General features: G+C 35.1%; 2 protein-coding genes across 2 annotated transcripts in view; one reads left to right on the top strand and one right to left on the bottom strand.

The window, feature by feature from the left end:
• Positions 1-3,870: 3,870 nt before the first annotated feature.
• Positions 3,871-11,046, bottom strand: LOC106880620 (serine/threonine-protein kinase PLK4). The gene has a single exon (XM_014930645.2). It carries the CDS (start codon positions 10,847-10,849, stop codon positions 7,799-7,801), a length of 3,051 nt encoding a protein of 1,016 aa, XP_014786131.1. The 5' UTR covers positions 10,850-11,046; the 3' UTR covers positions 3,871-7,798.
• A 227-nt stretch (positions 11,047-11,273) lies between these two features.
• Positions 11,274-25,380, top strand: part of LOC106880618 (3-hydroxy-3-methylglutaryl-coenzyme A reductase) — a 101,124-nt gene continuing 87,017 nt past the window's right edge. Inside the window, exon 1 of the mRNA XM_014930640.2 lies at positions 11,274-11,427. The gene's annotated coding sequence lies outside the window, so the exon portion shown is untranslated. The remainder of the gene's footprint in view (positions 11,428-25,380) is intronic.

A 25,380-nucleotide genomic window follows, 5' to 3' on the forward strand; every position in this document is an offset into this window, starting at 1 on the left:
GTTCCAGCATGGCTGCAGTTCAATGACTGACACCAGTAAAAGAATAAAAGGATATATTTATGCTGCTCCAGAAATATGGATGGTAAAGGTCAGAAATTTGAAGGAGATGGCAAGTCAATTGAATACCTGACAGTCATTTTACTGACATTAGAAGGCTGAAAATAAAAGTCAACTCTGGTGAAACTTGAACATGAATAAAAAAGGATGTAAATAAATATTGCAAACTATTTAATTGGTATTTTATTATTTGTGGTTGGCCATCAATAAGTAATGACATCTTTTGACTGGGCACAAATAAGGCTGGATTATATCAACGACAAAGGGATGATCTTGGTATGGTTTGAAAATGTGTGTTGTAGAACATAAATATTGTAAAGTACTTAATATGATACTCTATCAGTAGTGTCATTCTACAATTTTCTAAATATAGCAAAACAATGAGAGAACTTACAGGTGGTTGCTTGACCTGCTAGAAATAGCAGCAAATTTCCTTTAAATCACTCCCCACAATTTATTAAAAAAAGGAAGACAATATAACTCAAAGTGGTCATGAATGGAATGTAACTCAATTGGGATTAACATAGGTAGTTAAACAACAACAACAACAACATTTTAACAATGATGAAATCTCAATAAGCATTGGTTCTCATAAAGCTGGTGCTTTGTTAATTAAATAAAAGATTACCCTTGTTAATAGGAAGTTAGTTTATTATAGATAATGTAGATAGAAAGAAAGTTTGATAACTTTTTACCACAGCTGTCTAAATAGAAGTATACAGAGCTAGTCATATTCCTGAATTAGTTATGTTCCTGAGCTGGTTATTCCACTGCTTATTCTATCTTAGTATTTTACTAATACTTAATAACGAGCAAGCACGTCATAATTAATAATCAGTTTCTAATAAAAGCTCAAAGGAATAAAGCCTATTTTATGCCAGCATAATCTGTCAATATTCCATTCAGCCACTGAAAACAACTAGTGGTGGAGAACAAATACTTTTATGCACAACAATAATTCCTTTTTCCTCTTCTTTGTAATTTTTCTTCTGAATTCTTTGTTATTAAACAATGACTGCAATCCTGCTTGAAGCAGAAAGTCATTTATGAAATTATCAAGAATGATCATCATCATCATGATGTTGATGATTTCTTTTAAGTGTACAAGGCTGTTTTGTAAAGGAAGGATTTTGTTGATGAGAATCAATTTTAGTGCATTTATTCATACTTGTGTTATTAGCACTAAGAGAAAGAACAGTCAACCACCACCACCAGCTGAAATTTATATCAGTGAAGCCTTACTAAATACTATAAAGCATGCAACTTATCTCTGTACATGTCTATGCCCATAATAGCACACCTCAATAACTATAATGGTTTCTTACTCTAGTATGTATAGTTACAAGGAGCAGACTATATAGTCAATTGAATCAACTCTTATTTATTGACTGTGAAAGGAGTAAAAGTAAAAATCAACCCCAAATGGATCTCAACTGAGATTGTAGAGAGAATAAATTAAATAATGCAAGACATTTCTTCCAGCACTGTCCGAGCTCAGTATCACTAAGGTCAACATTATTTTACCATCCAGGCTTGATAAATGAGTTAAATTCAATTAACAATACTTCCATACAAATTTGTTGTTCTGAATCAATTAAGTATATTCCACACTTCTAAACAATCTGTCATCTGGTGCTAGTTGACTACATTTCCATAGAATTAACCATCGTCATTGTTGTTGTCACTCTCATCCTCATTAACATTATAATGTCCACTTTTTCATGCTTACAGCAGGATGCCCTGTTTCCAAATAAGGTTATATTCTCTATGACCAGACACATTTTCAAAGATGATTGGAGAGGACACCACATGCATGATAATGACCCTTGTTTACAACGATAACAAGAAGTCAAGGCAAGGAATCATTAACAGATACACACACACCAGAGTCTCTGAGCGAAATTTGACAGTGTGCAAAGAAACAATCCATGCACTGGAGACACCCCTCCTCATCTGCTTCAAAGAAGGCCAAAGCTGTTTCATTTGCAGGGAAGGTGATGGCCTCAGTTTTTTTGGATGCAAAAGGCAATGTGCTTATTGACTATGTTCAAAAGAGTCACACAATCAATGGAGGGTACTATGCCAACTCACTGAAGCAGTTATGAAAGGCTATCAAGACAGCATGCCCAGGAAAACTGACAAAAGGGGTCTTGTTTCATCAGGACAATGCTCCAGCACACAAGTCCTTGGATTCAATGGTTGTTGTATGTGACTGTTTGATCAGCCAACCTATTCTCCTGATTTGGCCACATCTGACTATCATCTCTTTCTTAATATGAAAAAAAACTTGGCTGTGAAGCAGTATCTCAGTGATGATGACATCATATCTGTTGTTGATGACTCTTTTGACTAACAGGATGAAAGCTTCTTCACCAATGGGATCCAAACATGGCAACACCACTGGAAATGTATGGACTATGTTGAAAAATAAGCCTCATTTGGTCACATTCCATGAGAGTATTTTGATCAACCTATGAACTTTTTAGCCAACCCTTATAATATAAAATAGTTATGTAAACTATATGAAGGTTCATACCTTTTTCTCTTTCTCAGACTTGTTTCAATCACTGTACTGAGGCCATGCTGGGGCACTGATTTAATAGGGTTAGTGGAATAAATCAACCCTGAGTACTTATTTTTTAAAGTTTGTTACTTGTTCGATTAGTTTCTTTTGCTGAATCTTTAAGTTATGGTGATATAAACAAGTCAGCACTAGTGGTCAAGTGGTGGCATGCATCTTCACACATGTATGTGTGTGATGGTGCATGGCCTAGTGACTGACAGAAGTGTATGGACTGCAAGGGGGATAAATAAACCTCATTTGGTCACATTCCATGAGGGCATCTTGGTCAGCCTATGAACTTTTCAGCCTTCCTTTGTAAATAATTCATTTTTGGAATAGTGTATCTTGTAATACACATAAAGCTATAAGTAACAGTATGTATATATTGGGTTGAAAAACTCTTTTGTGTAGAAAATTTGAAGACTGCCCATAGCACACAAACCTACATCTGTAGACATGACAGGCATCCTACCATTGGATGAAAGTAATCCTTCAAATTCTTCATTTTAGAAACATTATTCTTACCAGCAAGAATTGTATTTCATTGATGTCATAAGAATTTTATAAATTTTTGAGAGAATGTGAAATAATTCTTTTTTGGAATAGTGGATCTCAAAGCACATATAAAGCTACAAATAATAACATGTAAATATGGAATGGAAAAACCCTTTTGGATAGAAAATTTGAAAGCTGCCAGTGGGACTCAATCCTACATCTCTTGCAGACATGACAAGCATCCTACCATTGGACGAAAGCAATCCTTCAAATTTCTCTATCTATTTTATTTATAGCGTTATGTGTGAAGGTGCATGGCTCAGTGGTTAGAGTATCAGACTTACAATCATGAGGTAGCGAGTTCAATTCCTGGACTGGACTGTGTGTTGTGTTCTTCAACAAGACACTTTATTTCACGTTACTCCAGTTCACTCAGCTGTAGAAATGAGTTGCAACATCACTGATGCCAAGCTATATCTGCCTTTGCCTTTCCCTTGGATAACATCGGTGTCATGGAGAGGGGAGGCTGGTATGCATGGGTGACTGCTGGATAACTTTCTAGGTGTAATCCCATGGTCATTCATGACTGAAGTGAGGTCTTTACCTTTTATGTGTGTTTCAAGATCCACTATTCCAAAAAAAGGATTATTTCATGTTCTCCCAAAAGTTTATAAAATTCTTGACATCAAAAATTTATGTTAACTTTTTAAGACTAACAGAAAGAAAAAAACCCATAAAAAATAGAAACTTCTGAGTGTAGGAATGAAATTATATTTATTTGAGTGTGCCAACATTCTTTAAGAAATAAATATTTCCTTTTGAGAATTTGATGCTGATATTTCAAATACACTAGTATATATAAATAATATCAAAGTGAAGAGTTCAGTCAAAAGTTTGAAACGTTAAAATTAATTTCCATTTTTTCACCATACTTTTAACATTAAAAATACAAGAAAAAAAATTAATAATAATAATAATAACAAGAACAATAATAATAATAATAATAATAATAATAATAATGATAATAATAATAATTTCTCTTACTATAAGCACAAGGCCTGAAATTTTGGGGAAGGGCAGGTTGATTAAATCAACCCCAGTGCTTGACTGGTACTTATTTTATCAACCTTGAAAAGATGAAAGGCAAAGTTGACCTTGGTGGAATTTGAAGTCAAAATGTAGTAGTAGTAGTAGGAATTATTTTAATTTTTATTTTTAATATAAGCACAAGGCCTAAAATTTTGGGGAGAGGCTAGCTGATTACATTGATTCCATTATTTGAATGGTACTTTATTTTATGAATTTGTGGTGGGAATTTAACACAGAGCATAAAGAGCCAGAAGAAATACTGTAAGACATTTTGTTTGGTGTTCTAACAATTCCAACAATCTACTGCCCTTTATTATAATAATAATAATAATAATCCTCTCTACTATAGGCATAAGGCCTAGAATTTGTGAGTTCGGGGATAGTCGATTACATCAAACCCAGTTCTCAACTGGTACTTATTTAATCAACTCCGAAAATCAGCAGAATTTGAACACAGAACATAATGATGGACGAAATGCTGCTAAGCATTTTGCTCAGCGTCCTAATGATTCTGTCAGCTCACCACCTTAAAAATAATAATCCATTCTACAACAGGCACAAGGCCTGAAATTTTGTGGGAGTTGAGTAGTTGATTACATCAACCCCAGTGGTCAACTGGTACTTAATTTATTGACTCTGAAAGGATGAAAAGCAAAGTCGGTCTCGGTGGAATTTGAACTTTGAATTTAAAACCAGAAACAATGTAGCTAAGCATTTTGTCTGGCATGCTACTGATTCTGCCAGCTCGGCAAATTTTGGCACATGGCCAGCAATTTCGAGAAGAAGGGATTAGATGATATCACCGATCCCAGTACTTGACTGGAGCTTTATTTTATCAGGCCTGAAAAGATGAAAGGCGAAGTTGACCTGGGAGGTGTTTGAACTGAGAATGGAAAGAACTGGAAGAAATGCTGCTAAGCATTTTGTTCAATGCCCTAACCATATAGTCAGCTCATCACCTTAATAGTAATGATTTCTAACTTAGGCACAAGGCCACATATACAAGGGAAGGAACGGTTGATTAAATCAAAACCATTTATCGATATAGGATGGATGACAGAGAAGCAGGATTTGAACTCAGAACATAAAGGGACAAAACCAAATGTTACCAGGCTTTTCATCCAGTGCTTTACTAATTCTGCCAATTCACCACCTTTATAATAATATTGATCTTTATAGTAATACTGTTCAATCTGTAATACAGTATTGGTTCTTAATTTATTGATTGCTGGATCTATGATAATATTAAAATAACAATTTTAATATTGTTATTTTATTCATGTTAAATACCTGTAATAAACTGGGTTAAACTTACTGCACTATATCCTCCCTCTTATGAAAATCATGACAGCATTATAAATATTAATATTAGTTTAACATTTTCCTTATTAGGTAGGATTAATGAAGGTAAGGGGCATAATCCATTAGATTAATATTAGACTGGCTTCAAATTTTAGCACAAGGTCAGAAATTTCAGGGAAGGGGCTAAGATGATTAATTTGATCCCAGTGTTCAGCTGGTACTTATTTCATTGAACCAGAAAGGATGAAAGGCAAAGTCAACTTCAGTGGAATTTGAACTCAGAATGTAAAGACGGATTAAATACTGCTAAGCATTTTGCCCGGTGTGCTAATGATTCTGCCAGCATGCCATCTTATCTTAAGCATATTACTGGTATGTATTTTATTGACTCAGATATGATTAAATAGTATTATTAACATTTATAATACTACTAAAAATAAGACAATATAAATATTAATAATAACATTAGCAATAAGAATAGTAATTGTAGCATTACTACTAATATTGATAGTAGTATTGACTTAATATAATCATTATCATTAATAATTACCATGATGATTATAAAGAAAAATAACAATGGCACTGATGATAATAAAAAATATATAAACAACAACTATAATGTAACTAATACCGACAATATAGATAGAATATAAAATAATATAAAATTTGTTATGTTGCAGTTTTATATATTTTTAAACCTTTTAATACAAAAATTATATTTGAGAGTAAACAAATTTGAAACACATTCAGAATGCACATGCACACACACACACACAGAAATGCAGCTATACACGTCTCAGTAAAAAACAGTTTTATACAGAATATACCTGATCCTAGTCGTTATACAAGTGTCTAAGTGTCAGTCAGTTCTGTTTGGTTTAAGGTCAAAAGACCAATAACAAAAGAATATGTAATACTATGTACAAAACAGAATGAACAAAGTGGAAATAGAAAAGGAAGAAGAGAAAGAAGTATGCAAAATGAAGCCAATAATTGACGATTATGATGGTGATGATGATGATAATAATAATAAAACAAAGATGTTAGTGTATGCAGGTGTGTTGAGTGCATCAATGTGGAGGGGTGTAAAAAATAAATAAAATAATGATGGAGTCCACATAGTGTTGATGAAGTTGTTTGGTTAATCGATTCTTAGTATGTACAGCATTGTATGTGAATGTTCGGCAATGAGTGGTTGAAAACTCTAGTTGTGAACAAGTTTGCTTTGGAGGTGCAGATAACAGTGGTGGTGGTGGTAAGGGGGAAGAAGGGCTGAAAATCAGTGATAATTTGGCCAGGAATAGAAATCGATGAAGAGCATTTCTCATTAAGAAAAATCAATCTCAAAATAGTCGTTAAGTGATAAACTATAAATGGGAATAATTATGCAGACAAAAAGGGTGTATAAAGCATGAAAAAAAAAAAAAAACATCAGCAATTAAATGAGGAGCAAATAGAAAAAAATGCAAGAAAAAAGGGATTTCTCATTGCTTTTGTTTTCTTATACTTTTAAACAATGTCTTCTAATTAAGATGTCCTGATGTGTCTATTGTATAATTAAAGGTAAATTATTAGTATTCTCTCTTTGAGAGATTTAGAAATAATGTTTCTATTAATTTATTAGTGCCCTTTATTTATCCCTAATGCATGCACACAAAGTGAAGTTTACTCTTACCATACCATTCTTTATGCAGAGTTAATAGGTATGATTTGGAAATGGTAATTAAATTAAGATAAAAATGTATGAATAAATACTCGAGACATTAAAATCAACATATAAAATGGTTTAACATTGAAAAAGGGAAGACTACAAAAATGAATTTTTTTAGTTTGGAAGAGCAGCAAACAGGGACAAAACAATCTTTCTGTTTTTTTTAAAAAAAGCTATTCTTTTGCAATAGTTAAAAGTAGAGGAGAAAATGATAAGTGTTAGAGAAGGTAGATGGATATAGTGGAGATAGAGGAATGTTAATAAATAAATATACAAAAAGGTTTGAAAAATGTGTAGTGTGAGAGAGGGTGAGAAAAGTTGAATTAAAATTTCATGATTAAAATTTGTGAGAAAAGATCAAAATTCAGCAAACTAGCAGATGTCAAGCAAACAAACCATTAAGAAAAACTATAAGGAAGAGTAAGAAACCACATGAAATTTGAAATATTAATAGAATTTGTTGTGGCAAGTCAGATAACATACACACACCTTTAAATATATATATATATATATACATACCTATATATATATATATAAACAAATATACCAAATGTAAAAGATGAAAGATGAAGAATAATGTGTTATGGAATCTCAGGCATTCTGTTATCTGACAACAAACTTTTAACCACAAATGGAACTGTTTCTAATTTCTTTTTAACAAAACCTGGTAATACATCTGTTTTCTGGTACTTGGCCATTTTACAATCAACATCTACATATTTAAATGTTTGTCCTGAAGGCTTCACACCGAGTTGGGTGCCATCATTAAACTTGATCCAAATCTCCCCATTTATATACTGGAATGACCAACCAACATTTGGAACGAAAATCTGTCGCACTATTCTATTGTTGTGTGTGTTGTTGTGAGAGGAGTTGTTGCAGCTACTGTGATTGGAAGATGCACTGGATGTGAGATCAGTGGTAACAGAAGGGCTAGCTGGCTTGTTGAATGAGGATTTTCTATGAAGAGAACTGTTACAAGTTGAGTTTTGTGTAGTTATCAACGGGCTGTTTGAGTAAGTTCCATCTAAGGAACCCTCTACATCTGTAGGATATTCACTAGGGATAATAGTGGGACTGGTACTGTCTTTGGCACTCTTGACTATATCATGGTCATCTGTTTTAGCATTAGCAACAAGTACATTGGGTTTACGTCCAATTATTATTGGGAAAAGATTATCTACTGTCTTACAACTTAGCTCAACTGTACTTATCACTTGTTCTAATTCAATACAACGTTGACGACAATCTTTTACATAAGCTAACAGTTTTTGTGTTTCACTACTAAAGCACTGACCTGTTTCACCAGATTCCAAAAGAAGAGAAGTACCATTGTTTTCGATGATTCTGATTCCTGAAGATGAAATAGTAAATTTAGCACCATCATAAAAATCCACTTCAAAATCAGGTTCAGGATAATTCTCCATCAACATACATTTTGCCTTTGTGGTGTACAGTGTCACTTTTGGAGTCTTTGATCTTACAAGATTAACAAATTTTGATGCATACTGGTATTTTTTCAGGTATTTCTCAGGAAGGGATTGCAAATGAAATGTTTTTTTAATGACATTTGCTGAATGAGGAGGAGGGACTTGATTGGGATCAAATTTTTGTCCATTGTTAGCTTGGTATATGGTCACATTGTTACCATCCTGAGAAATCAAGAATATCTCTGCTATGTATTCCTCTTTGCTTCGATTCTTTACAAATTCCAAACATACATCTCCACCATCAAGGATGCTCACAAAAGCTGTCTTAGTACGTTGTCTAATAGGTCGTAGTCGTATTGAAGAAAGGGCTGAAATGGTACTTGGAGGCAATTCAGCATTATGGTTTGATCGATTTTTTGATGAAGTTGTAATTTTAGTAGTTGGATTATTGCTTACTGATGTTGAATACTTAATCTGGTTTGAAGAATTTGTAGTCTTCAAACCACTATCACAATCTTCTCCAACACACTCTCTTTTCTTCAGAGAAAGAGTAGGCTCTTCTTTTAATTTAGTGTTTTTACCAAATGCCATTTTTGATAGAGTCCCTACACGCCCTTCCTTCCTTAGAGCTACATCTGGACTGCTACCCTCCGACGAGGTATCCGAGGTAATGCCTACACCGGGATGCATGTGTAAGGAGTTGCTACTGCTCTGATCAGATAAGTTTGGTTGACTACTTGAACTCGGATCACTTGATAACAAGTTAGCATTGTTACTACATAAAGATCCACTGCATGAAAGGCTACAAGTACTCTTGGAATTTACTGGAATTTTAGAAGGGTCTACATTACAATCCTCCATTTCGTGAAAAGGTTTATCACCAGTTGTGATTCGATCCCAAAGAACGTTATTAGAATTATTATAATTACAATCATTTCTACTTATTTGGTGATTATATGAATTTGGAATATAATTTTTGTTCAACAATACCTTATGTTGATGAGATTCTAACAGAAGAGGTGGTTTAGTACAACTTCCATGGTGGAAGGCAGTCTGGTTGCCGACTTTTGGATTTGTTCGGTTGTCATGTTGGGTAGACGAAGCAGAAAGAGCAGCCGGATGAATATCCAAATATTTGCCTTGTTCAAATTTATGTGGAAACACATTGGTATTTTCTGGAAAGAATTCCGAACTATAATCGTCTTTTTCTGAGATGTAACTTTGTATTTCCTGGATAGGTAATCCTAGAAAGGGTCGGCTTCTGGAACCATTCGTTGAATGACTAATGTTACGGCTCCAGCTGTTCGTCTCTGTATTCATCGTACCTTTACCACTATCTATCGAAGCTTCATGACAATTCTGGTGGCACCGATGTCTATAGCTCAAAGGATATCTCTTCTTCATAAATGGATGATCGGGAATTTCAGAGAGTGCTATTCTTTCTTTCGGATCTTTCCGTAATAGTAACTGGATCAGATCTTTGGCCTCCGGAGAAAGGTGATTGGGCAAGTTGTATTCTACCATAATAACCCGGTTTAAGGTGCTTTTAACCGCTTCTGTATCAAATGGAGGGTTTCCAACAAGGAAGGTGTATAACATACATCCAAGCGACCAGACATCTGCTTCTAATCCATGTGATGTACGCATAGCAACCTCCGGAGATATGTAATTCGGTGTTCCACACATAGTAAAGTGTTTTTCATCAGGCATTTGGAGTTGAGTGGCCAGGCCAAAATCTGCGATCTTCACATCCATTTCGCGAGTAAGTAAGAGATTAGCCAGAGTTAGATCTCGATGCAAAATATTGTGAGAATGTAAATAAATCATTCCACTAATAATTTGATCCATAAATACGACAGCTTCTTCCTCAGAAAGAACTTTGTTGTATGCTTTTAGATAGCGATGCAACTCTCCTCGATGACACAACTCCAATACGAGGTAGACATAATTTTTGTCCTCGAAGTATGTATAGAGTTCTAACACTGCTGGATGTTTCATACGAGAATGGATCTCCACTTCTTTTCGAACCCTTGTCACCATATCGGCAGCTTTCATCAGTTTCTTGTCGATCATTTTTATAGCTACATCTTGTCCGGTTCTCATACATTTGGCACGGTAAACACATGCAAAACCTCCTTTGCCGAGCAGATTCAATACATTGTAATCTTCGATTTTGTCTCCAAAACTGTATGGATCTGCCATTATTAAGTTGACTCGACGAATTCCACATCGCTAAGTAATAAAAATTTGTTAAAACATTATCCTGAAATAAGCACAAAAGCTGACAGCAAGGTATCGGCGAAGCTTTAGGAAAGCCGTTGGTAACAAACTCAAAGGACGCGCCTCGACATGTAGAAATATTTGAAAAACATTAATCGTCAACTAACAACATGTATGGAAACCTAAACGGAACATAATTATTACAATCTAATTCATCAAGTAAGAAGTTTACAAATTATATAAAAGTTATATTTAAACAAATAGATAATATTTTAAATTATTATTTTTTTTCTAATAAATCAACCTAATTTGTACGATTTTAAGAAGTTAAAATTTTTTTTATAATGTTCCGAATTTGTTACCATAGTTTTCGCATAACGTTTTTTGAATTACGTCCCTTGAGTACACCGCCTCGTTGTTAGACCTGAAAATGTGAAAGGCACGGGGCAAGGATTCGTGATTCACCTTCGAACCAAATTTAACTTCTAGATGACATTTGTTCATCATGGATTATCATAATCAGCAATCCATAGTTTGTTTTTTAACGTTATCGGCATTTGGTAAGTTATATCTTAAACAAGATTTTGTTTTAAAATTCTAAGCAAGTTTGTAATAATTATACTGAAACTATTTTGACTTCTTTTCCGTCTACAAAATTACGTCAGCCTTCCTGTATTGTTTATCTTCATCAACACCGTTTTATCGATATCGTTAGTCTCAGTGCTCACATTTAATCTCTCTCTAAATAGATGGAACGAGATAAATATTTACTTCCAACATCGAAATGTATAATATAGATCAGATTTTATTTTGAGGGAAAATATAGTAATAGATCATGTGGAAATACGAATTGCCCATCCTTGAAATGGAGACAGTCTATAACCAATACTTCGATCTTCCAATATTAGAGAAATTTGTAACTTTACAGTATTTTATTTATTTATATTATTGAGTAAATGATTAGATTATCTAGAACTGTTTGTCTAGCCAAACGTAATTCATTACCGTCTACTTTCATCTGTTAGGAGATAGTAATTGATTCTTACCATTAAACTCCTTGTAATATGTTATTACTATTTAATATTTGGCAACTGAAGGGTAAATGAGATCTGTTTGGACCGATTTAACCTTCTTCAGCTGATAAACCTGTTTGATTTTCAGTGTTGTTTGTTATTAAAGAGTTGGCAAAGAAAAAAAACCCCACAAAACACAATATATTCTCAGTTTCTTGAGTCTGAGTTATTTATTTATTTTAAATAATAAATATATTACTTGGTAGTAATAAAATATATTTATTTTTTATCCCATAACCTACTCCGAATACTCGTACAAAATGTTTTGAGAGTGAAAGCGGATGTTATGGAAGACAACTCTCATTGCAGTCAATATTTTGTACAGTTATTCTGTAAACTTGTGCAAAATTATGATTTATTACTTCAAAATAAGAATGATTTCAGTAGTGCGTATTGACTAATGTAAGTATTTGTACTCTTCCATTTTCTGTATTATTTTGTATTCGCATTTCCAGAATACTTTTAGAAAATATCTACTGTAATGAGAGTTGTCTTTCCTTACTTCCGCTTCCATCTTAATGGCATTTTTGTTCTTGTATTCTGCATTGAAATCATCTCACCAAATTCACTGCGCCTTCGTTTTAGAGTTAAATAACTAGAAATAAATACGACGTTACCCAAGAATTTATGAAGATATCCAAATTTTCAGTCCCACCCATCCATAGTCACAGAGAATGACGGTAAAAAAAAAGCACAACTCCATTGATTTACATGCTAGTGTATTCAATTCGAAATCGTGTCATTATAAACATACAAGTTGTTCAAAAGTACCGGGGAGTAGGGCTTTGAAGAGGTGGTGCGTAGTACTAGTTTCATGTCGTGAAGCAGATGAATAAATCTCTTTTGGAATGGAGAATCAAACAACTTTGGGTAACGAAGGCAATGTAAAATATAATGATATATCCCAAAATGAAATGAAACACCTGCTGTGGATTTGAACTGACCATCGATATGTTGCTAGTAATCTATTCAGTGGAGTTGCTTCTGTCGATCAGGTTAGTTGAAATGTATTGGGTAACATTTTTGCGATTTGGAGTGAGAAGCATATCCCTCTATTGTATAGCTCTGCTATTTCGTACAACCTATTGGTTGTAGGAATTGGACATTTTTGATAATATGAACAGATAGGCAAAATAGAGGAGAGTTTGGGAGGCCTTGTAGTGTGAATGAGTTGGAAGTAAAAGCAACAGTAAATTTAGTGGCTTTATCAGCAAGAGTTACTTAAAGAACCATCTTGGCTAAAGGAGAGGTGAATAGGGGTATTCTGTAAAGTTATTAGAAATTGTTTGTAAGGTAACAAGGCCTGGCCACAATTTTGGACAGAAGAGCTTGCAACTATGAGGCACAAATGCATCTTTTTACTGGCGGGCGTTGCAGTGATGACCTTTTATTAAGGTTTATTTGATTACCAAGCGCTCTCACAATGGTTTTCTTAGGAACAAAGTGTGAAGTTAGTCTGGCAAATTTTAAGTTAGTGGAAGTCAGTATATTTTTAAAATAAGTTATTAAATTACTTGTTTGTATTTTTATCTTAAAAAGAATGAGCTATGAAAGTTGCAGAACTGGTGTAGAGGTGGAGGAGGAGGAGGAGCAGCTGGGTTTATTGTGTACAGTATTATGAATCAATATGTTTCCCATGGTAAACCTTTTGCTACTCTTTCATTAATTTAGTTTGATCATATTTTGTGCTTTACTGAGCACATGTGCATCAGACATTTTAGTCTTGATCCAGTGGTTCTTAACCAGTGTTCGTATGACCCCTGGGGGTTCATATAAGATTTTGGGGGTTTCCACTCAAACAATGTAGTAAATTGAGGAGCCACAGTAGTATATTAAGGTTCAATTAAAAAAAATTACTTTAGATGTTTTTATTGCAAGAAACAGCTCAGTTAGTTTCTTTCTCTCTTTTACACAGTTCAGCCTACACAAGTTAATGTGTGAAAATCAAAATAGGGATTTTGAAAGAAATATCTATGGCGTAGCAATGGTGGTGGTAGGTGTCCATAGGTAAAAAAATGATTGAAAACCGCTGGTCTAATTCCTGCTCTCATGTCAAGCTTGTCATCTAGACTGATGGAAAACAGTACAGAATCAAGGTGTTGTCAACCAGTTTTCCATAATCACATAGTTAGCTAATTGGAGTTCTACAAGTTCTATGCCAATTACTTTTGGAAGCAATTGTGCTTCACTTTTGAATCAGTGGAGACAACTGTGCAACAGCTAACTGAAAACACCCTCCACAATCCTTAGAAATCAATTCCTCCAAGTGGTTCAGTCTGGTTGTACAAGCAAATGGTAATATATACACAACCTCCTGGTGTAAAGTCACCACTATTAACTGAAAGCATTTACTCATCACTGCTATGTTTTGAAGATAGCCATCAAGAAAGAGAAGTATGCATTTCTGCACCGTAGTTGCAAGCTCTTTTGTATCCCTAAATTTTGTTTAGGCCTTCTGGCTCATTGCCAACTGAAATTAACTTTGCAGAATCTTCCTATACACCTTTCCTTAGCCAAGAGGGTTTTTTTAAGTAACATTCCTGTTGATAAAGCCACTGAATTTACTACTTATTTTGCTTTCCACTTATTCACACTCAGTGTGTGTTTGTGCACACACATACACACACACTTCAGTAATAATCCTCCCAAACTCTCTTCAATTTGCTTGTCTCGGTACTGTGCTCACACAATTAATGAGTAGAAAAGAAAGGGTTTGATAAAATCACAAACGTACACCTAATGCATTCAGGACCTGAAAGAATCTTTGCACTTAACTAATGTCTGCCACTTTTCATACCATGTACAAGCTTCTACATAGTTGCTTGGTTGCTAGAAATAACACCTATTCCTGCTTTAAATCTCATTCTAATGCCTTAAAAATGAGGTGGGGGATGCATTTTTTTTTATTGGTTAGTCAGAGGAAGCAGGATAATGCCCATGATCTTTTCCACTGCTTCTAAGACTAGTGGAAAGGAAATTATCTTCCAGAAATCTGGTCTGAAATCTTGCAAAAAATGGACTCAGACTGGATCAAAAGGATAGGTGGTGCTATTCAACTGGGTAGTGGATTAACTCCACCACCCTTTTGGAGAATGTACTCTTAGACACCCCTAGAAAACTGATGTGGTCACACATGGAATATCTCTGATCATAGGTCTTCTAGCTCAGAGTTTATCTGGAAGATGTATGATCAACAACTATTTATACCAACATTGCCAAATTTCCAGAATCTGGAAAGTGGATTAAATCATCACAGTTTTAAAGCCCAACAAAACTCAGTTGCATTACAATACCATCATTCATTTCCACACACTAAAAGAAAGTATTAGAAAAACTCATCCTTTGTAGCCCTTGCAAACCCCTTCCACAAGTTATAGCATAAATTCAGTTGACTACACTCAACTGTTACTCATCCCCCCCCCATCATTTCCAAGGCTGTGGTGAAAAAAAGTTGGAAAAATTCCCACCAAAACAGAGAATGGGGACATAAATGCACCAACACCAGTGACATGCAAAGGCTTGAAAGAAATGAAGCTAATATGCTCTGCTGGATATGCAATGTCAATGTGCACATATGACAGAGTGTGTCTTAAGACAAAAATTGGGCTCAAGAGGCATCAGATGTAGTGTGCAAGAGAGAAGACTAAGCTGGTATGGTCATGTGATGTATGTGGACAAGACAGCTGCATAAAGAAGTATTGATCTTTAACTGTAGAGGGAATCTGTGGAAGAGGTAGACCAGGAGGATGAGATGGTGAAATATAATCTTTCGATGTTGAGTCTCACAGAGGTGACGACAAGTTAGCGAGACTTTTGGTGAGTTGCTATGCTTGAGAAGACATATCAAGCTAGTGAGTTCATAGTTGTGGTTAGTAAAAAGCACCCAGTACACTCTGTGGGTTGGTGTTAGGAAAACAGCCTAGTGAAGCTATCTGACTTACCAGTCCTAGTCAAACCATCTAAGCCATGCCAGCATGAAAATGAATACTAAATGATGATGATGGCACCCATAAACCATATAATATCTTTTACATAGAAGACAAAAATACAAGGCTTTAATTACAATATTTTCAGAATGTTCACAGATTGTTTACTGTCTTGTGCACATTCTGTTCACAAAATGTGCAGGAGACAGACAAAGTGATGCAATGCACAAAAATACATAGAACATTTATGAGTACATGAAGCCAACAGAAAGAAACCATCACTATGGTGTACAACTAATCTTTTAACACTTTGCTTAAAGTGTCCACCATAACTCTTATCCTGCCTGTCATTCAAGAGGGCTCTTCAGTCTTACACAGCAACCTCAATGCTGATGTTGCAAAAAAACGTACCCAATATACTTTGCAAAGTGGTTGGAATTAGGAATGGGATCCATTTATAAGAATTATTGCAAAACTGAGTCACTGGAGCAGGATGAATGACACTAATTATATAATAATGATGCTCAGTTTACAACTACCACATGATGTCGAAATGAAGAGGGGCATACACATAACCAGAGTTTTCAAAAATTGCTTCTCGCTAGATTTCACAACTGATCTGTGATAGCAATCTATCATATTTAACATTGCGAAAACTGCGTCCAAAAAAACTAGTTTTCCTCAGCTGAAATAAGTTGCTGATTCTCTATAAAATTCAAATAAGACCCACATTGGAGTACAATTCTCATATCTTACCAGTGCTGGTACATGCACTATCAACCTACACAACATACAAAAGAGCCAATGTGGGAGCCTCTACATCAATGCTTGACTTGCTAAAAATAGAAACCAGATCTTCCTCATATAACACTCTACTGCCATGAAAAAGAAAAGATATATTGGATAATGTAGCTCTAGGTATACAAAAAAGATAGTTGGAATTATTTTAATTATATGTTTGCTCCATGAGATTAACAGCAACAATAACTTCTAAAAGAAGGAAAGGTTAGCTAATTGGAAAATATTAACACACCAACTAACTTTCACCTCTGAACCAGAAATGCACTGTTTCTTCTTTCAAGCTGGCTTCTTCCTCTTCTGAACCAGGGTGAAATGAGTATTGAAATTCAATGATCTACTAAATCAGGAGTGTCAACCATTGCAAGCCAGGTATAGCTTGTGGCAGTGTTTAATACTTGTTACCCTCACTGCTTCATCAGGTCCCAGTGAGTTTTTTCTACATTGTCCTACAATTGTTGGAATTGAATATTAACCACATCAATTCAACCTGTTTGGGAGAGCATACAATAATTACAACCACTGGCTCTCTTCCATTGGATTAACTTGAAAAAAAAAAAAATGAAATGTTTTAATTCTACTGCAAACAGATCTTTAATTTTATTTAAACTTTAAAAACATATAGTTATGATTTTATTGAATCATATTTTTAAGAATCTGAGTTTAGAATAATGAATCTTATTATAACTATTGTAATAACTAACATATGAATTAATAAAAACTAAGATAAAGAAAATAACCATTTAGTTTTGACATCAATAAGGTGAATTTCTTTCCCTTTTTTCTTTGAAATTCTCAGATGTAAATTTTGTTTCTTTATTTTCTTACATGACATTGTTGCTGCATAGCCAAAGGTCAGCTTTGATCCAGCAGATCTCTTGTTTAGATATAGTTTATGTTGAGTACTACATTATCCATTATCCAATCGCTTACCTACAAAATTGAAAGGATATTATTTTTCTCAGCCCTTACGTTATCCCAACTGCTCTTGCTATTTTCCCCTAGTGTTGTTAAGGTTCCCAATCTTGGTGTAGATGCTTCTTTGGTTATATTTTACATTATTTTTATTTCTTAGTGATTACAAATTAACTCCCCTTTGTTATAGTTTATCATCCGAGACCATGCCTATATTTCATTATAAACATTAAAGGTATTACAATTAACATCAATGATTTTGATGTGAAGTTGTTTTCTCTGTCTGAAAACTGGTGAAAATATGCAAGTCTATATATCTGCTTTTTCGTACTGGCATGAGCTGGATGGGTTATCATCGTCTGAAAGGTGATAGAAAGTTTCATGATGAATGTTGGCAAAGAGTGGAGAAACAAGAGTGATGAAAGGCTAAAAGAGATAAAATATGTACTAGAGTGAAATGAGTATTGAAATTCAATGATCTACTAAACCAGGAGTGTCAAACATTGCAAGCCAGATGCAGCTCGTGGCAGTGTTTAATCAATTTTATATAAAAATAAATTTTTTAATTTTAAAATATTGCATAAAAGTTATCTTGCTAGCATGTGTTTAGAATTGGATCTCAACCAAAGTTTTGATTAATATTGGTTCAGTTAGTGAAATCAGTGGATCTTTCTGATTTGGCGGGCGCCACTTTTTATTTATGTTTTATTTATTGTTTTCTACCGAAATATTTTAAAACTTCGTATACTTGTATATTTTGTCTTATAGAACAGATAAAAAATTTTGTATTCGAAGTTATTTCATGTAAAAAAATTGTCGTATTTCGGTAATTTCAACCAATCACTGATGTCTATTGAGGTGAAAACAATTACTGCTGTGGAATGTAAACAACATGTTTTAGCAGTGTAATGGGATCTTTTCCCTTGAATAAAATTAGTGCCGTTGTTTGTCAACAACAACTTTCAGCGGTACTCTTATTTAGTACATCGTTCGTGCGTTTGGGTTATGAGTATTTTTGCCACATTTGGTGAAAATCTGTTCAATACACCGACACAACCAAATTTGGCAAAAATATTCATAACCCTGACCCTAACCCTAAAACTAAAACCAGTACAAACGCACAAACGATATCGTAAATAACAATACTGCTGATAGTTGTTGTTGACAAACCACTGCACTAATTTCATTCAAGGGAAAAGATCCCATTACACCGCTAGAACATGTTGTTTACATTCCACAGCAGTAATTGTTTTCACCTCAATAGACATCAGTGATTGGTTGAAATTACCGAAATACGACAATTTTAACACGAAATAACTTTCAAAAGATAAAATTTTCTCAATAACACTAAGAGTAAAAGATGTTTTATATGACACATTCTACCTGTGTCCTAAGTTTGAAAGTGTTTCGTTAAGAAAACAAGTGGTGCCCGCCAAATCAGAAAGATCCAAATCAGTTCACCTTAGGGAGTCTTTTGTTATCTGAACCAATGATGAAGAGGCTTATGAATCCATGTACTAAAAAACGTGACCTATTTCTCCTTCACTTTGTCTTTATATACTGAGCTAAATGATTTTTTGGGTCAAATTTATGTACATATTTAAATGGATTTTAGTAATATGAATGATATTGAAAAGTTTTGCAGTTGAAACAATGCCAGCTTTTCATCAGACATTGATCTTCTCAAGAACTATGCATTGATTTAGACATTTTCTGTCTCATACTTAATTAGTCTGTATACATACATACATACATAGCTTGTAGATGAGTTTTTCTTTCACATCTCTGCATACAAGTTTTGCTAACACCTCATATTTTTTTCCTTTTTATATTGTTAATTAAATTTCTATAATATACTAGCTTAAAAGCTGCACTCTGTGCAAACTTTTAAGCTAGCTTTTGCAGAGGGCTAATTGGGCCTATCACCCAAAACTAAAGAGAGCAATAATTAAGCATTTATTGGTACCCTACCAATATGATATTATTTTAAATTCAGTTTAAATGATAAACTTGTAAGTTCACAAATTTTTGGTGTTCTTTTTAAAATTTGAATTTTCAACTGTTAGCATACAACAAAACCTGATCCCAATGCTGGATGTTCAAGAACCAAATGAAGGGCAGATTTTCAATCCTAGGATCATCTTGATTCCAAAAAGGTATAATATGTCTGTAGAGCAAATGTAGACTGAGGTACAGGGGTCCTGGATGGACGGACAAGCAGAATTTCGCATTTATTATTATAGATACCAACACCTTTATTTACTTTGGTCTATGTTGTGAATTGAATTTTTAATAATAATCGTTCCATTTGACCCATGAAATCTAGTTTATGCTTTAATTTACCCAACAAAACCAGATGATTTTGACATCTGTGTACTAAACCTTTGAAAGCAGTACCCCACCCCACCATAGTGACTGCAGCTAGTAATGAAAGAAAATGGAGCCCTTGTTCCATTAAATGTGTATATATTGGGCTACTAAAGAATGTAATTAATCACAAATTAATTTAGAAAATTTACTCATTTGAGTTTACATTCAAACTACTTTTTTCTTGCAGTGAGGGTACTGTAAATGTTCTCCTTCAAAGCATCTCCTTTGTCATTGTATCAACTATATCAATCATTGGAGATAACATGTTCCTGTGCTACCTGATTAGGGAGCTTCTATGCTGTTGGTTGACTTGCTGGGTATAGTTGCTAAATTTTCCTCATCACACTCTGCTGCCTCAAAATGAGACCATTATATAATGTAGTCATAGCTATACTGTTTGAATCTCTTTTTATCAATGATCTGCTCAATCAGAACTAACCTGGGGTTAAATCACAACTTCATTAACTCAGTATGTAGGCATATTATCTAAATATCCCAACACTTCTATCATCTTAGTAAGTATCTTGGAGGGATCTACAGCTTAATTATACTAAAACTCAGCCTCAGTAACTGGCTATGTTTTTCACCTTCGTTTGGGCTAGTATCTCTCTATGCAATTTATATATATTAATCTCTTGTAGTGATAATTCCAATTTTTTTTTTTTTTTACTTTAAGGACAATTAAGTTTTGACACAATTCTCAATGACGTCCTGGTTCATATAAATACATTGCTAGGTCCTTGCCTTTTTAGAGTGTAGAACAACATTAACAAATCTCTTGGCTATCCCTACTCTCTATTTATTCTTGAAATTTCTAATACCGTTGTGTTTATTCTCGAAAATCCATGCTGCTAAAGATCAGACTCGCTCCGCTTTTACATTCAGATTTTTAATGAAAATTTCAGGGTTATTTCCCTTGCTTTTCATTTTTGACCAGATTTAGTGATTTAGAAAACGATTATTTTCATCACTTAAAGTCAAATTTAAAAACCAGATTCACTCCGCACTGGAGTCCATATTTAATTAATTTTAATTAAAATTTCAACGTTGTCTCCTTTTGTCCGCTTTTTTATTGATCATTTAGAAATAAATCGTTCTTATAACTGAGGGTGTAATTTTAATTAATTAATATTTCTTGGCTATAATAGCAATTAAAACAATGTTGGGATCATATTCCACTTAGGACAGAAATTGGGGTTGATAACCATTTGCTGGTATGACTAAATTCACTACATGTGTGGTAGGTTGTAAGATTATCACTGTCTTTCCGAAGTTTGTTCTATATCATAGAACTCCAGCAGCTTTATTTAACTCCTTATTCCTTGCATTATGACCATTATCTAGGATATCTATCGGAGGCACAATGGCCCAGTGGTTAGGGCAGCGGACTCGCGCTCATAGGATCGTGGTTTCGATTCCAAGACCTGGCATTGTGAGTGTCTATTGAGCGAAAACACCTAAAGCTCCACGAGGCTCCGCCAGGGGATGGTGGTGAACCCTGCTGTACTTTTCCACCACAACTTCCTCTCACTCTTACTTCCTGTTTCTGTTGTACCTGTATTTCAAAGGGCCAGCCTTGTCACACTGTGTCACGCTGAATGTCCCCGAGAACTACGTTAAAGGTACACGTGTCTGTGGAGTGCTCAGCCACTTGCATGTTAATTTCGCGAGCAGGCTGTTCCATTGATCGGATCAACTGGAACCCTCGACGTCGTAAGCGACGGAGTGCCAATAACAACAACAACAACAGTATATCTATCTCTCTTGATAATCATCCAAGCATCACTGTTAAATTAACGGCTAGTAAGACTGGTTGCCATCACTGTTGAAATTGACAACTAATGTGACTAGTTGACATCATCATCATTTAATGTCCATTTTCCATGCTGATTTGGCATTGTTTCTATGGCTGGATGCCCTTCCTAGCACCAACCACTCCAACTGTGTAACGGGTGCTTTTTTACATTCCACCAGCACAGGTGCCATTTACATGACATTGGCAATGGCCACGACTAAAATTTTACTTGACTTGACAAGTCTTCTCAAGCACAGCATATCGCCAAAGGTCTCAGTCACTTGTTAATTGCCTCTGTCAGACCCAACATTCGAAGATCGTGCTTCACCACCCCCTCCCATGACTTCCTACATCTATCTCTTTCACAGGTTCCCCCCACAGTTAGAGACTGGCACTTCTTTACACAGCTGTCCTCATTCATATGCATCACATGACCATACCAACACAGTTGTCTCTCTTGCACATTACATCTGATGCCTCTTAAACCCAGTTTTTCTCTCAAGACGCTTACACTGTCGTATATGCACATCACTGTTGAAATTGACAGCTGTCATTGCTTAAGAAAATGTCGACTAGGACAGCTTGCTATCATCAACTGTCATCAAAGTAATTAGCATAAATGCTTTAAAGATCCATATCATTTAGTTGTTTATCAATTACATGTGGTACATAAGTGTTGCTATCATTCTGTTACTTTGTGGAGGCGCAATGGCCCAGTGGTTATGGCAGCGGACTCGCGGTCATAGGATCGTGGTTTTGATTCCCAGACCGGGTGTTGTGAGTGTATATTGAGCGAAAACACCTAAAGCTCCATGAGGCTCCGACAGGGGATGGTGGCGAACCCTGCTGTACTCTTTCACCACAACTTTCTCTTACTCTTACTTCCTGTTTCTGTTGTGCCTGTAATTCAAAGGGTCAGCCTTGTCACACTGTGTCACGCTGAATATCCCCGAGAACTACATGACGGGTACACGTGTCTGGATAGCTCAGCCACTTGCACGTTAATTTCATGAGCAGGCTGTTCCGTTGATTGGATCAACTGGAACCCTCAACGTCGTAAGTGATGGAGTGTCAACAACAACAACATTCTGTTACTCATTTTAACTGCTTTAAACCACCTGCAGATAGGGTCTTGATCCTCTGAAAAGAATTTGAATATGTATATACAGGTAGGGTATACATACATATATTTATATTGCAAAGTAGTTGCTAGTATAATTGATGTAACAGATATCTAAAAGAAACTTTAATTAAATATTGATTGCCATAGAGAGTGAATTTGATATTCAGAAGAACCTGCTTACATCTTACTAGGCCACCTCAACAAAGTATAATTTATCTGGACAGGTTTCTATCTTGCTAGGCCTTCTCAGCAAAGCATAGTCTTTTCATTACTGCAAATATAAGATGACTGAAGAAATAAAATAGCATCTTTATTAAAGGTAAAACTCACTCCTTCTGCATTCTATATATTACCAAACTTTTGGGCTGTCTGGCTTCTCTTCTTTTATCTCTTCTTTATTTTACTAGGCCTATTCATTTAGGTATTGTCATTTTCAACACTCAAGATGTACTTTTAATTAATTGAAATGTTTTGGTTTACTGCATCAAGTATGTACTATTAAGCTTTCGTGCAGCTGAAGTCACTGGATATCCTTCCTTTGTCAGCTTTCAATAGCTATGTATATACATATTTAGCTGAGCTTCAAGCCACACATGTATGCCTTTGCATGTGAAGATGTTAAAATAAATGTCAGGTTAGTGTGTAAACACACAAAATGGATTTAAGAGGTATGGTTGTCTTCAGTAACTTGAGTAGAAGGTTATAAGTTATGGAGGAGTGGTTGTTTGTTATGAAATAGGTATATCTGTAATGTCAGGAATGAAAGAGGTGGGTGTTTACATTTGAATTGTTTTATGTAACCTATTAATGCATAGTGCCACAACAATAAGACTGTATGAAGTATTCATTGCTTCTAGTTACTTAGTTTTCTATCTTTAGTGGTTAGGGTAATTGGCTCACAATTGAAAGGTCATGAGTTCGATTCCCAGCAGTGCATTGTGTCCTTGAACAAGTCTCTTTATTTCATGTTGTTCCAGTACACTCAGCTGACAAAAGTGAGTTGTACTTGTAATTCAAAGGGCCAGTCTTGTCACATTCTGTGCCACACTGAATCTCCCTCTTAACAGTACACATGTTTGTAAGATACTCAGCCACTTGTTGTGTGTGAGGGCGCAAGGCCTAGTAGTGAGGGTGTTGTACTCACGATTGCGAGATCGTGGTTTCAATTCCTAGACTAGGTGGTGCATTGTGTTCTTGAGCAAAACACCTCATGTTGTGTTGCTCTGCGATCACTTTAACACCTGACATGTGGGGGTACACAGTGCACCTGTTCAGACAGTGTTGATTTGATGAGAGAGTGAGCTAATGTGCGAAACAAATCATTTGTGCAGTTTGTTTGGCATAAGCTGAACACTCATACATCATTTTCAATGGCAGAGTCTCTACGTTCAAATACATCACTGGTAACTCTGAGTTATTTCCCTTAGCTGATTTTTGTTTAATGTATGAAAATAATCTAGGCCATAAGTGTGTTCTACAATTTTTTAATATAAGCCCAAGTATCTTGGCTACTGAAGGTAATATCAGACAATTGTCATGCAGATGATAACTATAGAACCAGAAACACGTGTCCACAACTGTCCTCTTATCTGTGGACAAGAAGCCTGTCCTTTTCTTTACTTGCATGTCAACTTTGAGAAATCCTTGAATCTTGAGATTATCTCCCTTCCTTAAAGGGAGTTAGTCTTAATTGCCATTTGGTATTTATGTATTCCCTTCTATCCCCATCTTTATCCATTTGCCATTCTCCTTTCAGCTCTTGCAAGCTTACTTACCTACTCACTCACCCTGTCCAATCCTCTCTCTACCACTTCACTTATATTCATCTCCTTGTAACTTGAAGCTAGGCTCTGACATTTTTTCGCCACCATTTCTCTCTCCTCTACATCCTTTTTTCCAAATGGGGTGGTCATATATCTCCCATACCTATAGATACTTCACTATAAAAATACAGAGGATGTAAGATAGGAGATGTAAAAATAGTGATGGGAGTAAGTCAATCGCTGAAAGATTATTAAAAAAGAAAGACTTAGAACTACAAAATAATGCTTGAGAGTTTACACTTAAGACAATACAACACTAAGATATATATATATATATATATATATATATAGTCTATTACTTGTTTCAGTATTTAGATTGTGGCCATGCTGGGGCACCACCTTGAGAAACTTTTGGCCGAACTAATTGACCTCAGTACTTATTTTTGTTAAGCCTGGTATTTATTCTCTCAGTTCCTTTTGACGAACTGCTAAGTTATGGGGATGTAAACAAACCAACACTGGTTGTCAAGTGGTGGTGGGAGACAAACTTTGATGTAAAGACACATAGATACACAACAGGCTTCTTTCAGTTTCCATTTACCAAATCCACTCATGAAGCTTTGGTTGGCCTGAGGCTATAGTAGAAGACATTTGCTCCAGGTATTACACAGTGTAACTGAACCTGGAACCATGTGGTAGGGAAGCAAGCTTCTTACCTCTCATTCCAGGAGAAAACCAATATATTATTGC

The sequence above is a fragment of the Octopus bimaculoides genome, chromosome 15 (assembly GCF_001194135.2).
Source record: "Octopus bimaculoides isolate UCB-OBI-ISO-001 chromosome 15, ASM119413v2, whole genome shotgun sequence".
In the NCBI taxonomy this organism is placed as follows: Eukaryota; Metazoa; Mollusca; class Cephalopoda; order Octopoda; family Octopodidae; genus Octopus; species Octopus bimaculoides.

Coding starts and splice junctions, on each gene's coding strand:
- LOC106880620 (XM_014930645.2), bottom strand. CDS start 10,849: ATGGCAGATCCATACAGTTTTGGAGACAAAATCGAAGATTACAATGTA.